At 35.7% G+C, this 16,302-nt stretch overlaps 1 protein-coding gene across 1 annotated transcript in view; it reads left to right on the top strand.

Moving 5' to 3' along the window:
- The window catches only part of KLHL1 (kelch like family member 1), a 242,966-nt gene that overhangs the window by 59,071 nt on the left and 167,593 nt on the right, over nt 1-16,302 (top strand). The window contains exon 2 of the mRNA XM_069802592.1: nt 9,512-9,694. Coding sequence (XP_069658693.1) covers nt 9,512-9,694 — 183 coding nt within the window. The remainder of the gene's footprint in view (nt 1-9,511; nt 9,695-16,302) is intronic.

Below are 16,302 nucleotides of genomic sequence, written 5' to 3' on the forward strand. Positions count from 1 at the left end.
ATATGGAAGAAAAGTGTAATTTGTCAAGGAAGTATGAAGGCTGTTAACTTGTGACAATGGTTTGTAGCAGTACAATTAGTACTATAGCTGTCAGGCTCCTGCTTTGGCTGGCATGATGAACCTTAAAAAATCAGATCTCCTTTAAAAGTTTTCTCTGGATTTTAGGAAGTGATGGGAACTTGAAATAGGGTTTATAAAAGGATCATCTTTATGTTGAAATGAGTTCCAAAAAGGATAATGAGACTGATTTTAGGTGTGAAAGAATTTTCCACTGTGATACACTGCAATAAATTGTTCTATTGTGACATGATGAGAAGAAACAGTAAGAGGTCTTAGTTACATTTCAGCAATGCCTTAAAAAGCAATGTATAGATTTGGAAAAGAAATGCATGCTTTTTTTTTTTTTTAACCTATGAAAATGAATAAAGTAGATTTAAAAAAAAAAAAAGAAAAAAAATAGTATCTTCCTTTCTTGGAGGTTTTGCAGAACACAGACAAAATACTCAATGTCTCAGATCCTGTGAGGCAACTCAACTGTCAGGAAAAAAAAAAAAAAGTTTTCTCTTATCTATTTTTTGTTAGTCATGATTTGGAGATTTTAGATGTTCTGGGGAAAATAAAAACAGTACAAAATGTTTTGTATGGCACAGGGTGCATGGTCTCTCTCTGCCTTTTGCCATTGCAAAGGCTCTCAGGCCACCAGACCTTTCTTGCTTTACTGTTACACTGTTCCAGTCAGGCCTCTTGCAGTGGACCGAGGAATCAGACTTTCCAGTCTACACTAAACTGAGTGATTTGACATTTTTTACATGAATTATCTGATAAGTTTTCATTGTAATGGCACAATTGTTTTCTTTCAAGTTTTATTACTACATGGTCTCTTTTTGTATTTTTTTTTTCTGAATGGCATCTGATTTTAAGCAAAATCATTAACCTTCTAACTGACATTATGTATGTATGTGGACATCACTGAAACTGTTTTTATATTGAGTTCACTTACAAATACTTATAATTAATACTTACAATAATTATAAAATTATAATTACAATTGTTAATATAAGCATGCAGTTCTTATCTGCTGACAGGATTTGAAGAAAGATAAATTATCATCTGTCAATTATTAAAATCTGAAAGAATATGTCAACTAGTCATCTTCTTATATATATTAGGTGTCTAAAGAGCTGATAAAATGAGATCAGACATTCTTAAATAAAATAAAAAACCCCAACAAACTCCAACTTAAAACACCAAAGTGAATAAATTATCATATGCAAAACTAAGTGAAGTCAGTTCTGCAAACTTGCTTTTTACAGTTGCTATCAAGTGTTTTGACTGGAAGGGGCATACAAAATGGATATTCTGTCAGTAGTGACACCATTTCTGTCTGGGCTACCTTTCATTTTACCTCTCAGAATAGATACACTGGAAAGTAAACATCCCCATTAGTAGCACGGACCTGTGATTTTTCAATGGGGAACTTCTGTATCAGAATAGTTTTATGTATTACATCTTCACAAAAATGTACTATGTAAAGTTTTTCACAAGTGGATATAATTGAAACAAAGCTTTCCTTAAGAGATAAATATTTTGGTATGCCTTTCAAGATGGTTTATAGCTATAATGTAAAACAATGATCTCAAAATGAAACTTTCTAACCTTGTCAAACAAAAGTATTACAATGCTGCATTTTTCTGTCTATAGGGGCAAAAAACCCCACCATCCCAACCCCACACCCACCTTTGGCTTAATTAAAAAACAAACAAACAAACAAAAAAAAAAAACAACAAAAAAACCCAAACCGTTTACATATATTTGAATTTTCTGCAAATAATATTTTATGGTATTTTAATATTTTTCCAAAGTTTAGTATAAGTCTATAGATATTTGTGGCTACTCAATCTCAGTTTTTATTTGGAAATTCCATTTTTTGACTATCAGTCAGGGCTGTGTTAGACTGCTAAGCCCATTTATTTGTTCATCTGTGGAAAAGCATCTAAGTTGCTGGGAGCTGTAAGTATTGGAGAGAGAAGCTGAAAGTAAAATTGACAAAAGGTAGGGCACAATATTGGTAGACAGGTACTAGAAGTGCTAGTGAGGGGTAAGCAAAAACTTAGGTAATTTTTAAGACTGGACACTGGACTGTTGAGAAAGAGAAGAAGAAATAGGAAAACTCTTGGCATAATTGTTTAGAAGACTGCAGAGGATAAAGGGTGGGAAAGTTAGAAGAAATAAAGGATCACTTGAACAGAATACTTAAAAACCCAAAGAAACAAACTTCCCAATAGTTTAAGTGGTTCTTAGGGCATAGGACATACTCATGTCATTAATAACAGTAATAAGTTCTGGAAAAAATGGGAGAAGACTGAAGGGAAGATAAAGCATTTGTCATTAATTTAACTGAAATCAGTAAGTAGTTTCTTGCAAAATCATGAGTTTTTTCACTAACTGTTCATTAATTGAATTAGTTTTCTTTAACCTTTTATTTAAAAAAAAAAGGCAAAAATAAATTTAAAAAAGGACTGCAAACTAAACCCCAAGTATTTCAGGAGGCTATGGAATCTTTATGTACGTTGGTTTCTCACCACTGACAATAGAGAGGTCTATGCTTGTAGCTTAGTTTAGATAATTATCTGGTGAAGGGTCATAGATAAGAAAAAATCGCAACGGAGAGTATTTTGAACTGAACCAAAACAAAAGCCTTGCTTTGAACATTTTATTAGTAACATGAAAAAATCACGATGTGAACAAACTCCTCTAGCCCTACTGCTAGTTTTTTTTTCCTGTCAGCTACTAAACAAGAAAAATATTTATTCTATATAGAAGCAGTTCTGTACAGCACAGTGATCCCTTCTTACTGTCCTTTTTGTGTTTCTGAAGGGCTGCTTGAACATTTTGTGTGAGATCACACAATAAACTGGTAGCTAATATTTTGTTTCTTGAGGCTGGTAATATTCTTAAGATGCACAGATACACAGAACAGAGGAATCATGCATATTTTTGCTAGGCACGCAGATGTCCTAGTGACTGAATTTTGCCTTATGGTGTCCAAAGAATGAGTTACATTACAAGCAGTCTGACCCATAAATTACCTTGAGGAAGAAACACCACTGTAATTATACATTATGCAGATTTATCTATAGAATGTGAACAAGTTTTTAATGCACAGTGGACTTTGGTTTTTGTTTTGGTTTTATTTTTTTACATAGAAGAATCTCTGAGACAGCAATAATGCATCTCTGAGCTGAACTGGTGTAAATAAAAAGTCCTGTTTGATATTCTGATTATTTTTTTATCTGGCAGTTCTACCTAACTTTGTCTTTTATGAAAGAAATCTATAAAAACCTGCTGAAACTCTGGGCAGAGCCTTTAGATGCAGATATAATTGCTGGTAGCAGAGTGAAAAGCTTACCTTTTGATCACAGAACTTCAGCCTTGCTGTTGCTATAAAAAATGATTTAAAGTCTTTATAAAACTATCCTGTATTTTTGCAAGTGATTGCTAATGAGAGCCATGACTTTTGACAGTCTATCTTAATTTGGTAAGTGCAGTTCCACAGGTTATTGATTTCTAAGCATTCAATAAGCAATTTTCAGAGAACAAATTGTGTGAAGACTTCTTTCACTCTTACACATGGAATATTTCTTATATGCTTTTGCAAGTTATAAATAGCAAAACAATAGGTTTTTTACTGAAGATCTGGACATATTTTGTTTCTTGACTATGTACTTTATCTATGTACCGAGTAATACCCACTAAATTACATTCAACTTGTTTTGCATAAATTTGCATGATCAATCCTACATAAGTGAAAAGTGAAAAAAGTTAAATACAACAGGATTTGCTATTCCATTAACAATGAAATGATACAACAATTTCTGATTAAAGAGTTCTTTATTTGAGGCCAGGGCTTCAGTGGAATGCAGGAAAAATATATTCCAGTTGAGTATGTAAAATACCTAAGTACTCTATAAAGTACTCTGCTTTATACACTGATACGATTCTGCTGTTTTCTGCACTGCTTTGAATATAATTTCCAGAATGGAAACATTTCTAAACCTAAGCCTCTATTTACTCAGGGAAATGCAGTATAGTTTCAAGTCATATGAATTCTCTCACCTCTATTTCAAAATACTTTTTTTTTTCCTTTTGAAACTTATTCAGGATATGTTTTTAACTACTGATGTTTGCTATTGCTGTTTTCAAACTTTTGCAGCTCAAGAGTGGCAGCTTTACTAATTACTTTCCCATATCCTGAGAAGAAAGATACAGGTAGCTAAACCTGTATGTGAGGTCCCTTTCTTCCTGGTATTTTCTCTTTAACTCCCTGACAGCATTACTGTAAGCTAAGCATTTTCATTTCTCTATTCTTTGTTATAGCTTATTTGTGTGTAAAGTCAGTGAGCAAAAATCAAGTCTGAGTAGTATGGTCTTACTGTTTGTAAGAGTGAACAACTGTACAAGGTACAGGGGATGGCAGATAAGGTATCTACACAATTGTAGGGTACTAGCTAGTCTGTCCAAAATATCTTCTGAAGATTAATCTGTGTTTGTCTTGCCATAAAAAAACAACACATACTTGAATAAATCTAATCTTGGACAAAAAGGCCTAAGGTCTTAAAGGTGTCCCTAGGAGACCTTTGGCCGGAGTGTCTTTTCCTTCTTACTTACAGTGAGCTACTGTAAGTGCTTACTTAAAGGGTTGTTAAATTGAGGGAAGAATCAGTGCACTTAACTTCACTGAGGTTTTACTACTGTTTTACCTGTTTTTTCAAAGAAGTTAGGAGCAGGTAAAAGGCGATTAGAGTATATCAGCCTTGTTCAAATCAAAGTGCTTTTTCTAGGAAAAGAGGAGCACTGTAGAGTCACATGTTGTAGATCCTCAGAGTTAAGCTTTTGATCTATTTATACTGTTTTAAGATCCGTAAAGGCTCAAAGGCTGAATTTTCTCATCAACACCTTTGGGCTCTTCTTAAAACAATTCTCTTTTGAGGACAGCACGGTGTTAACATTGAAAACTAGTCTGTACAAAGTTGCTGGGGTGGATTTACCTTTTTTTTTTTTAAATGCAATATGCACTCTGGTTTGCATTTTAATAAAGAAATATTTGAGATTATTGGTTATTTGCAATGTTGATAATTTTTGTAAGCCTTTTAGTTTTCTCATCCTGTAGTATCACCATTCAGTATCATTGTAATCTTATGAAAGGTTTGGTTACCTTATTTTTGTACTATTAACTAAGTCGTTTAAAGATAAAAAGTGTTCTGGTCTGAACAACCCTTGAATGTTTGCAATTCCCACACTAAGTTCAACTTTTGCACTTGCCAACTGAGAAAGATTATGGAAAAAGCCCATCTGGAGTCTGTCCTGTTCACTGATTACAGGATTTTGAGGTACACAAGTGCTAAAAAAGGTTTTGAAAAACTCAGGGAATCTTCAGTTGAAGACTGCTGGAGTTCCTGCAGAACGCAATCAACAAATGTCTCACTGTGTATGTGGTTCAGACTGCCTGCACCTAAACAAAAACAATATATGCAAAGAGAAAAAGTTATTTTCATATTGCTAATTGGTTGTAAGTACCTATACATACATGCCTTTCACGAATTGGTAGAAAATAACTGGTATTTGCTGGCTGAAGCTCTTTAACTAATCCCTACTTTAACAAGCTGCTGACTGAATTTAAAGCATCGATTATGCAGACAGAGCATTTGTAATGAAAAAGAAGTAGCTCCTGAATAGGATAAGTAGCAGACTTTTTATCTGGGCTTTCTCAGAAAATAAATAAAAGATTAACTTATTGTCTTCTACTAAGCTTATTGCTTGCTAGTTTTCAGGATAATAATTGAAAATGTGCTGGGCCTTTGGGGCTTGATTTTGAGTAGTCATTTAATGACTTGCTAAATGACAGATATACTGATGAGTTTGAGTGTGAAAAGCATTTATTAATGGCAAGCAGGAAAGAGGGCAAAATTTGTGGCAAACACCATCTAGTGATTCAGGAATAAAATAGACTAAACTCATTGCAGCCCAATCTAACTTCACAGGACTAGCATAAATTCAGTCAGGGTACTTCTCTTTTTCTGACCTGAGAAGGGCAGCATGTTTTGAATAGTCAAGAAGAGGCAAGGTTAGTAAACTGACTTTGACTTAGACCTAAGTTCTGAATTAACAAACAATACGAACCCATTCAGATCTGCTTATTCCTGTTATTTTCATTTCTCAGAATTGCTGTTGTTGTCACTTCTAAATTCCCTGGAGGAAGGGAAGAAATGTGTCTGTTTAACCCTAGCAACCTCGTTTATTGGGCACTGATTTATTTCTTGTAAATAACTTGTCATTCTAATTCTTCAGCAATAAAACCAAAGAAGTCTGCATAGGGCTACAATCAAAGTGAGGAAAAAAAAGAAGAAAGAAAAAAGCTGAAATGTCTCTCCACTACCCATACTAATGAGCTTAGCTCCATTATTACAGTTTTATGTGAAAGCATTTGTTGATCATCCAAAGATATGAAAATAAACTTGGATTTCTGATCAACACGGTTGGCAGTCCAGATTGTATAGGAACACATAAACAGATTATGTCACTCACAGAATGGATATGTTTGTTTTATCCTTCAGGAGGAGTTTGTGAGTGACACCTAGCATGAAGTACTTGACTATATAACAAGGTTGACTATAACAGAATTAAGGAAATGTTCCTTTCTAAATCACAAATTCATAACTGTTTCTGTTGAGGAATCATAGTTAATAAAGTTTTGCCAGTTCAGTTTTCTAGAGACAGGCTCACACATATTGTAACATTACCAGCATAAAAATGGCAATATTGATTAATTTAAACCAGCTGATGATTTCTCAGAATCCAATTTAATGCTATGCAAGTGAAGCTACCATGGGTAATAATTTTAGAAGGTAACTCATTAAGTTAGTATTTATGTATGGGACAGAATAGATGGTGGGGTGAGATACAAAGGTAGCGGAGTTGGTTCCCTGTAAAATTATCTGCAGGCCACCTTCAATTACGCAGGCTTCCAGCTACTTTAAAGGAATGCTGTGAAGGCTAGAAATTGCTGTGACAGAAAGATGGACAAGCCTTTCCTCCTTAAACCTGTGGACTCTTGTAAAATAACCATAAGAGAGTATGTGGAACACTTTTGTACACAAACTAATTCAAAAGTAAATCACTAGTGTATGTCAAAAGGAAATACTATTTTTCTGAACTATATCATAGTTTACCAAGAGTCAATAAAAATGCTAAAGTTTTTTCTTCTTTTTTTTTTTTTAAGATAACTGAATATTTTAATAGCTGATTTTTAAAAATTATTTTTATGCACTTTTCAATTTTTTCCAGCCAGGAGTGCTGATTGCATTAACTTATAGGTCTATTAATATTCTTAGAATATAGTACCTACTGAATTCAAACCTTATGTAATGAAACTGTCATATTATTACTGTAAATTATCAACATTTCTTATGTGCTCCTTAATATTTATCTTTCAGTAGAATATATAAAAAATTAGACTGGTTTGAATTAATTGATAATATTGTTTGATATGCTATTCTAAAATGTGTCCTCTGCTGTTCTTCTGTTGATTATGTAAGCTGTTTTGAATAAGTCTACTTGAAGTATAGAAAACCCAACCAGCTCCATCTATGAAATCCTTCATTTTCAGCACCACAAAATATCTAAAATGTTACGGCTTTCTTTTGAAACAATCTCATTACATATTTGTAGAAGAAGAGGGCATCGTCTGTGTTGTGAATTATTTGGAAACACTAGCATTAGTTTCCTTAAGGGCTAGTACTTGCTGACACATTTTCTTATTTTTGGTAAAAGTCTGAACCAGAAACACTGAACTTTGTAAATTTGCACTGAGAATATATGGCTATATAATGAAAAAATAATTCCATTTTTCTCCTGTTTCCATTTTTTTTTCTGATTTTTTGAATTATAGACATCATTATCTTTGTAGGCTAAATTCACTCTGTATTATTGAGTGTTTTGGTTAAAAAGTAGGTATGAATTTATCATTGTGGAAATATTCCCAATTCATTACAAATTAAGTGAATTAGAGTTTTATTTTTCTTTCCCAGGTGGTGTAAAATGAATGTGAATTTGAAGAAGTGAACTAGAGTAGGCACTCTTAGAACCAGTGGAAAGATAGGATTGCTTTTTCCATTATTTCTTTATTTTGTGTGTTCATATTAATATTTAAGAAAAATAAATAAAGGTAGTTTAATTCTGTAAAATAATTTTGCTCTAAAATGCTAAAAAAAATTAGAGCCCAATCATAGTTTAGTAATGAAGACATAGCTATACAATGAACCTTAACATGAATATACTGAATTTGTTTGTTGTTCATATTTACATTTTTTAATAACTTTGTCAAGGAAGAAAGAAATGGATTACTTCCATGTCTATGCTAAAAAAAATAATCATTTCTGTGTTAACAGACTTACAATTTTAGTTGTCCCTCCCAATGCAGTAAAATTTTTCTATCTTCTTGTGGTTTAAGCCCAGCTGGCAACAAAGCATCACGAAGCTGCTCGCTCACTCCTCCCCAACCCTGGTGGGATGAGGAGAAGAAAATATAAAGGAAAGCTCATGGGTCGAGACAAGGACAGGGAGGGATCACTCACCACTTATGGTCATGGGCAAAAGGCAGGCTCAAGTTGGGGAAAAGCCAAAATCAGTTCAATTTACTACCAACTGAATCAGAGCAGGATAATGGGAAGTAAACCCAAACGTGAGAACACCTTCTCCCCAGCCCTCCCTCCTTCCCAGCCCACCCCCATCCCGGTTCTCTCCACCTCCCACCTCCGAGCAATGCAGGGGGATGGGGAAGGAGAGTTGGGGTCAGCCCGTCACACCTTGTCTCTGCCGCTCCTTCCTCCTCAGGGGGAGGAGGACTCCGCGCTCCTCCCCTGCTCCGCCGCGGGAGACCGTCCTCCACGAACTGCTCCAGCGTGAGTCCCTCCCGCGGGCTGCAGTTCCTCACAAACTGCCCCGGCGCGGGTCCCTCCCGCAGGCTGCGGTCCTTCAGTCCCGCCCCAGCGCGGGCTTCCCCAGGGAGCGGCGGCCATCTTGGGGGGCCGCCACTCTCCCACTCCCCTCCATGGGCTGGGGGGACACAGCCTGCCGCCTCACCACGGGCTGCGGGGGCATCAGCCTCCTACCCCGCTCCTCCTTCCTCCCTGCCCTCGGGATCTGCACAGGGGTTCGTCTCCCATCCCGATCCCCCGACTCCCGGCAGGTTTCCCCTCTGGAATCTGTTCTCCCAGAGGCGGGTCCGGCTCCCAGCCGGGGAAGCTTCCAGCAGCTTCCAGCAGGAGCTGGCCCTGTGGCCCCTCCCCCACTACTGAAACCCTGCCACACAAAAACCCAAAGCACTTGTACTTCTAGTGATGAGAACTGGGAAGGATGCATTGATTACTTATTTCAGATTCTAGAAGCCTGTGATGAAGTTTAGACACCTGGTCACTTCTTATCAACATGGAGTTTCTCTTGCGGTTTACAGACTGTCAGGAGCCAGCCACCCCTTGCCACCCCACTGCGACATGGATTCGTGTAGCTCTGAGGAATTCTACCAGGCTGTTCACCATGCAGAGCAAACCTTCAGAAAGATGGAGAGCTACCTGAAGCAACAGCAGCTCTGTGACGTTATCCTCATTGCTGGGAATCGCAAGATACCTGCACATAGGTAGGACATAAGCATAAGATATTGAAACTACAAAAGTAAAAGTTTTGGGTATGCTTATTTCTTAGTACAGTGTTTTCTGTGGCCCCTTACGCCTGCTTCCCTCTTGCTTTAAACACCACAAATGTAAGTTGCTGCAAAAGGTGGTATTTGAAGGTTGGGCCTTTGAAGGTGGCTTTTTTTCGTACAGATTTCAAAAGTTCAAGTAGTACTCAACTAGTAAACTCATCATGAGTGTGCCAAACATTTCTCCCTGCTGTGATGCTGTTCATATGTGAGGAGAATGGAAATTTCTGAAATGAGATGCTGTACAGCTACACTGAACACAGTGTCATTTTTAGATTAAGATCATGATACTCTAAGTCTGTCATACAGAGTCTCTCAGACATAATAATACTGAACACTGACTTCCCATGACCTGTACCTTTGAATGAACTGAAAAATATCTTAATTACCTTTAATAATAATTGTTAGTACAAAAATTATAATTATATAATTTCTAAAATTCTATAAGATTATCTGGTATTAAAGCAGCCAGTATATATGAAAATCTGCTTGGTTTTGGATTGTAATTAGAGCTTAAAAATGTTACTCTTCATTGAGATTTTGGTCTCAGCTATAGCCTTTGATTTAGTGCATGCAAATAAAAATCCAATCCTAGAGTTTAGATTAAAATACAGATAATACTTCTGAGTTTCCAGGATAGCAAGTCTTTTTGCATTTGAACTCTGCATAAGGCTGCAAACTAAGGGTCACCTATTCCCTGCTTGTGCCCTAGTTTCTCTGCTGAGGTACTAAATTCAGAGCAGGACTGTCGTTCCCCAGCAGGAAAACTGAAAAACAGCAAATGTATTTCTGAACTCATAAAGTAACTTTCTGGTGTAGAGGAATACTGTAAGGTCATCTTGGCAACTTGGACCTTATGAAATTTCTTCTGCCCTAAGTGAAGATGGACACGGAGACTATTCTTTTTCTGTTTTACAGTCAAGTTGGATATTCTATATTCCAACTCCCATGATAATTATTAAAAAAAAGGTACAATATGCAAGACTGAAAAGCCAATGCTATTGTTCAAACACTAAAAAGTAAAACCAGACAGAAACATTCATTAAAATATTTAAATTGCCCCAAGAATTGTAATAAATGAGAAAATAACTCCACTTAACAAGCAGTAACAGATTGATCTAGGTAGTTTGCAGCACACATGAAAAAACGTCTGCTTGGTTTCACATTAGTAGCTGTAATAAACGTAGAAATCTTTCTCCTTTCAGCATTTTTTATTCTTAAGACTTTGTTTCTACTCTCCTATCTAAGAGCTGCCATTTTTCCTGTTCCTCCCTTGCCTTCATATACTCAGGTCCCCAGATGCCAGCCAAGTCTGCAGTAGTTTCTACCCACTGATTTGGCAACTGACACAACTCCTGTGTTCCAGGCTTTTTGCCACTATTAAATGTATTATGCATCTGGCACTTTATGCACACCTGGTAGTTGTGGTCTGATGCCATTTTTATCTGAATCACCAAGATCTTTCCTTTATGGGTACATCAAGTCCAGAGGGAGTAATATTAAACTTCAGTCCTTCTGTCCATCTGCATTTACAGTGTTCAGAGCTATGAGATTTGCCTTAAGATGCCTCCCATCAAAAAGAAAACTGGAGGGATAATAACCTAAGGCCTTCTAATTTGTGTCTGATTTTACCTCCCTATACGTTACTGCAATAAAATAAAAAAGATTTTTTCAGAAATAATAAGAATTTTGTTGTTCCTTCTTGACAGTTGGCCTATTTTTGCTTTTCACGTTTTTCAACACAGATGAGTTAAAAAAAAAAAAAAATCGATGTCTGAATCTACATTCTTAAACTGTCTGAAAAATTACTTATTAGATACATAGAAATATTCCACAACTGGTATCATTTGCCCTGTTTAATATGCATGATATAGAATACACATTTTTTACCAGTATGCTTTTTGCCTATTTTGAATATTTTGGTAAACTGCATAGTTTGTAGAGGAGACAGAGGAAACTGGAAGGTTTTTTTATTAGTTTAGTTCATTTTCCCCACTATTTTTAAGACAGCTGTTCATATTTGTATGCCCACCTTTCAGTAGTAAATTTAATTTCACATTTGTCATTTCAATTCTACAGTATATCTAAATCCTTCTGGAGCTGGAAAAATATCTTAATAAGAAGATTGACCATGAAATAATAGCCAAAATTTTATTTAGATTTTTCTAATAAACCTTCAGATAACTTTACATTCGACTTTCTACTTCTCTGTGGTCTGCAGTCAAAAGACCAAATCTCAAAGAACTGGCAAAACCAAGTGCTGAGTTATGTAGAATTGAAAAGAGTACATTCTGAATAAACTAGAATTTTGTCCAACAAGATAAAACGAAGTGAAGGGTATTCTGAATTTTCTGTGGTTTTTTTTTTTTTAATAGTGTTTATTCTCTGTTTTAGACAGATGTGGCTGGACAAGCAAAGACAAAGCTGTTTATTTTTAATGTGGTCATTACAGTCCTAGAATATAATCTAATTTAGAAGAGACCTTCTAGAGTTTGATTCAACTCCCCCTGCTCAAAGCAGGGTCAAGTCCAAGGTTAGATTAGGCCATTGAAGGCTATACCCAGTTAGTTTTTAAATATCATCACTTGTGGAGGTTTGTCTTTTGGCAGCCTGTTCCAGTTTTTGATTAACCTCACTATCTTCAGTGATCCAGCATACGGCTTCTAGGCAAATTTGCTCCATGATCATCTTGGTGAGGCAAACCAGACTGTAGTTACCCACATCTTCCATCTTGAGGATGGACATGGAAATGACTTTTCCAGTCTTCAGAGACCTGCTGCAATTGTCATGATCTGTTAAAGATAAGAGGGAGTGGCCTTTCAGTAACATTGCTGAGCTCCCTCAATCATTGCTGCTTGAACATATCCTCTCTGGTCCCAAGGACATGTGTATGTCCAATTCACTTAACTGCAGCCTAAGTACATCTTCCTCTATTGTGAGTGATACCCCACAGATCCTACCATGAGGCACAGGGACCAGGGAGGCCTGAAAGGAGACCATGCTAAAAAAAAAAGAAAAAAGACTGAGCCAAAGAAAGCTTTATTGAGCAGTGGACAAAAATTTTCCATAGTCTTTCTTTTGCTGCCAAGGTAATTACAGAAACCCTTCTTTCCTGTCACATCCCTTGCTAACTTCATCTGCACTCAACCTTTGGGCCTCCATAATTCCATTATTGCATGTTGGGGCAATGTCTCTGTATTTTCCCCAGGTCATTCATCCCTGCTTTCACCTTCCGTGTACTCCATTTTTGCATTTGACTTCAGTTGGGCATCACTTCTGACACCCAGGGTTGTAATTTGCTATTCATTTTACTAACTTCTCTCAAGATCTGTTATCTTAAATTCCGTTGTCTCATGGTCACTGTAGGCAAGTTTGCCATCAGATTTCACAGGTCCTTTTTTTCTTCCAGATTTGTCAGGAGCAGATCCAGCAATGTGCCTCCTCTAATTAAAGTTTTGTACAAAGTAGGCTAGATAATATTTATTTTGTATTTCTGAGAACATATAAAAAGCCTGCTTGCAGAGGGCAGTGCATGATCAGTATTTGTGGAGTTTTTAAATTTGATACTTCATGATAGAAGTTTGGTAGAACATTCCCTGTACAAAGTTTACAAAATCTTATCCTAGATGAAGTGAACCCTCATTTTAAAATCCAATTAAAACATATTACAAGCCAGAGCTTATACTGAATATGTTACAAATTAATAAATACAAAATACTGAAAATTATTGCCTAAAAAGTAATGGTTCTCACTTATTTTCTCTTCTTTTTAATAGAATAATTTAAGAATATGCAATAGATTTAATATGCTACAATATAGTACAGTAAGAATCACTTTAAGAAAACCAGGGCAAAACTTTCTACGTTTTTCAGTAAAAAGTATGAAAGTGATATTTTTCATAATTTTCCTTTGATTTAGAACAAACCAAAACAAAACAGTAGTGTAAAAACCACGCACAGAAAAATGTTTTATGTAATAATGTAGTCTCAATGTATCTATTTCTATAAAAGTAAAAATTCAGTTAAGAAATGTCAGTATATTGCATCAAATGAAGTGAAAGACACCAAAAATAGTTATGCTGCCATTGGTTCCTGTTCATCTCTCCAGACCCCTACACAGTTCATAATCTCTGTGTCATTTCTGATTTCATTCCTGATAGTACTTGCTCTTTTTTCCCCTCTTTTCCTATCACATATCTTGATTATGTCCTTTGATGATCTGTTTAAATAACTTTTCCTCTAGAGGAGAAGTTATTGCTGTGCCTTAAGATCTCTAAAACCTGATAATTTTATAGGAAGAATGTCAGGTAAGCTCTGGTCATAGCCTGAATGCTGCCAAATTAGTTTTTGTCATTGGTGTTTTTTGGTTGGTTTTGGTTTTGGGTTTTTTTTTTACGTTTTTATTTCTCTCAAAAAATGGGAGAAAGTCAAATTAGAAGGGAGATCATACAACATAATCACTGAGCTCTAGTCCTCCACTTGGAAGTACCATGCCAAATTCAGTCTAATTATAGCTGCTTTTCACTGTTCAGGTGACTCAAACAGCTTTAAAGTTATAATGTACTTAAGCTTTTTGTTGGCTCCTGAACATCATGTTTGTCTAATCTAATCTTCCGTTAAACAGGTCACAGGTGTAATCTTTCACATGAAGGAATAGGAAAAGGAAGTACAAACCAACCAAGTATTGTAATGATGAACAAGCAACCAAAAAGGGTACTGAGAAAGTAGGAAGACCTAGGCTTTTCAAAGGCATTTAAGTAAATTCGAAAAATTAAGTAAACCTCAAATTTTTTGTTATATTGCTATAACATGTATAGATAACAGTGAAATGTAAAAATGTAAAATACCTTAAAGAGAGAAAAATGCTAAAATAATAATTTCCCTTTCCTTCAGTTAAGCTGTTGCACTATTAACATTCCATCCTTATTTTAAAATATTATGAACATGGAGTTTGTAGCTTCTCCACTTACTCTGGAGATGCAAGCTATATATATTTTTCTCATTTTCTGTACCTCTCATATAACCTCCTTCAGACAAGAAACATATTGTACCTTTACAGTGCCTGGAACAGAAGGAACTCAAGCATTGCTGTTACAAAACAAACAAATGAATAAAACCAGCCCACTGTAATTGACACTTCCTTCTTCTATCCAGGTTACAATCAGCCAAATGCAGTTGTATCTAGAAATCTAACGCAGCTAGTAAATGTCATCTGAAACAGAAAAACACAGGGAAGTAAATGTTATTCAGAACTATCGTGACATGATCAGAGCACCAATTATTTCCAAGGTAAAAGAAAATTCTTAATCAAGCAGTAATCCCATGGATGAACATGAAATTAAAAGTACATATTTGCCTCAACTAATGTTGTTGTTTTGAGTGAAGGAACTCCCTTGAATTGCACTGTTTTCAAATACTATACTTGAAATACTATATTCTACAGCTGCTGAATAAACATCAAAAATGCTGAAAATAAAACAGCCAAAGTCAATGCAAATGATAGATAGGCCTTTAAGATTTGCACTGGAGAGTTCATTAAAACTTCCAGCCAGGATTGCATAAATGTTATAGGCAGCTCTAAACTCAGACTAAGGTTTAAGCCGTAAGTTGGATTTTGGCTAGGAATGCTGTACAAAGCCATACAGGAACTTAATGCTGGAGGAAAAAAAAACCAACAAAGTGATATAAGCATAGAGTTTACCTATTCCTATTCAATTAAAACAAAACACTGTCATGTAACAGAGACTGAATTACAATAAAACATAATTCAATAAAAACAGAAAATGCAAAAAATACAGGAGGAGAGCTATATCCTCAGCTTGCAATTCTGACTTTCAATACAGAAAGTATCTTTTCGATTCTGACTTGCAATTCTGTTCTTCCGATACTCAAGATAAGGGTCAGGAGGGAATCTTACCGTGGTGGAAAAGGTAGCACAGAATGAGTAGGAAATTACCACATACATATAAAACAAAGAACTGCTTTAGTGTGGCTCCTCAAATCTCTCTACAAGTGTTCAGAAGAAAAGTGAAAAACTTTCTTTCAATACAAAATTTAAATTTTTCATCATACATACTGAAATAAATTCAACTGAAGACTTTTTTGGATCCTCACCTCTAAAGTAGTACAGCTTTTATTTACTATCATCCTGATAAATTCAATAAAACCCTTTCAGCAAACTGTAAGTTATGTTCTCTTTTTTAGTTCTCAAAGGAGAGGGACCATCTTTTTTGATGTATTTTGAGTGCTACTATAGAGAGATGGAGTCTAAGGAAAAAAACAGTATCAGTAAAATGAAAAAAAATGAATGGAGAAAGTTAAGCTGAAAGGAGAGATGAAAGGATAAACCAGGCAGAGAAGGAAAGACAGTTTAAAGGCAGGGGGTGAAAGAAACAAAATGCACAGTATATAGTCCTAAGACTCAGCTTGTTTTCTTCCATTATTCAGTAACAGACGCTTGTGGAAAGCACACTGTACAAACAGTACAGCTGCCCTATGTTCATTCTCAAATATCTGTAATTAAGGTTTGAGGATCTTCTCACATCA

The sequence above is a fragment of the Haliaeetus albicilla genome, chromosome 15, assembly GCF_947461875.1.
Source record: "Haliaeetus albicilla chromosome 15, bHalAlb1.1, whole genome shotgun sequence".
Taxonomy (NCBI): Eukaryota; Metazoa; Chordata; class Aves; order Accipitriformes; family Accipitridae; genus Haliaeetus; species Haliaeetus albicilla.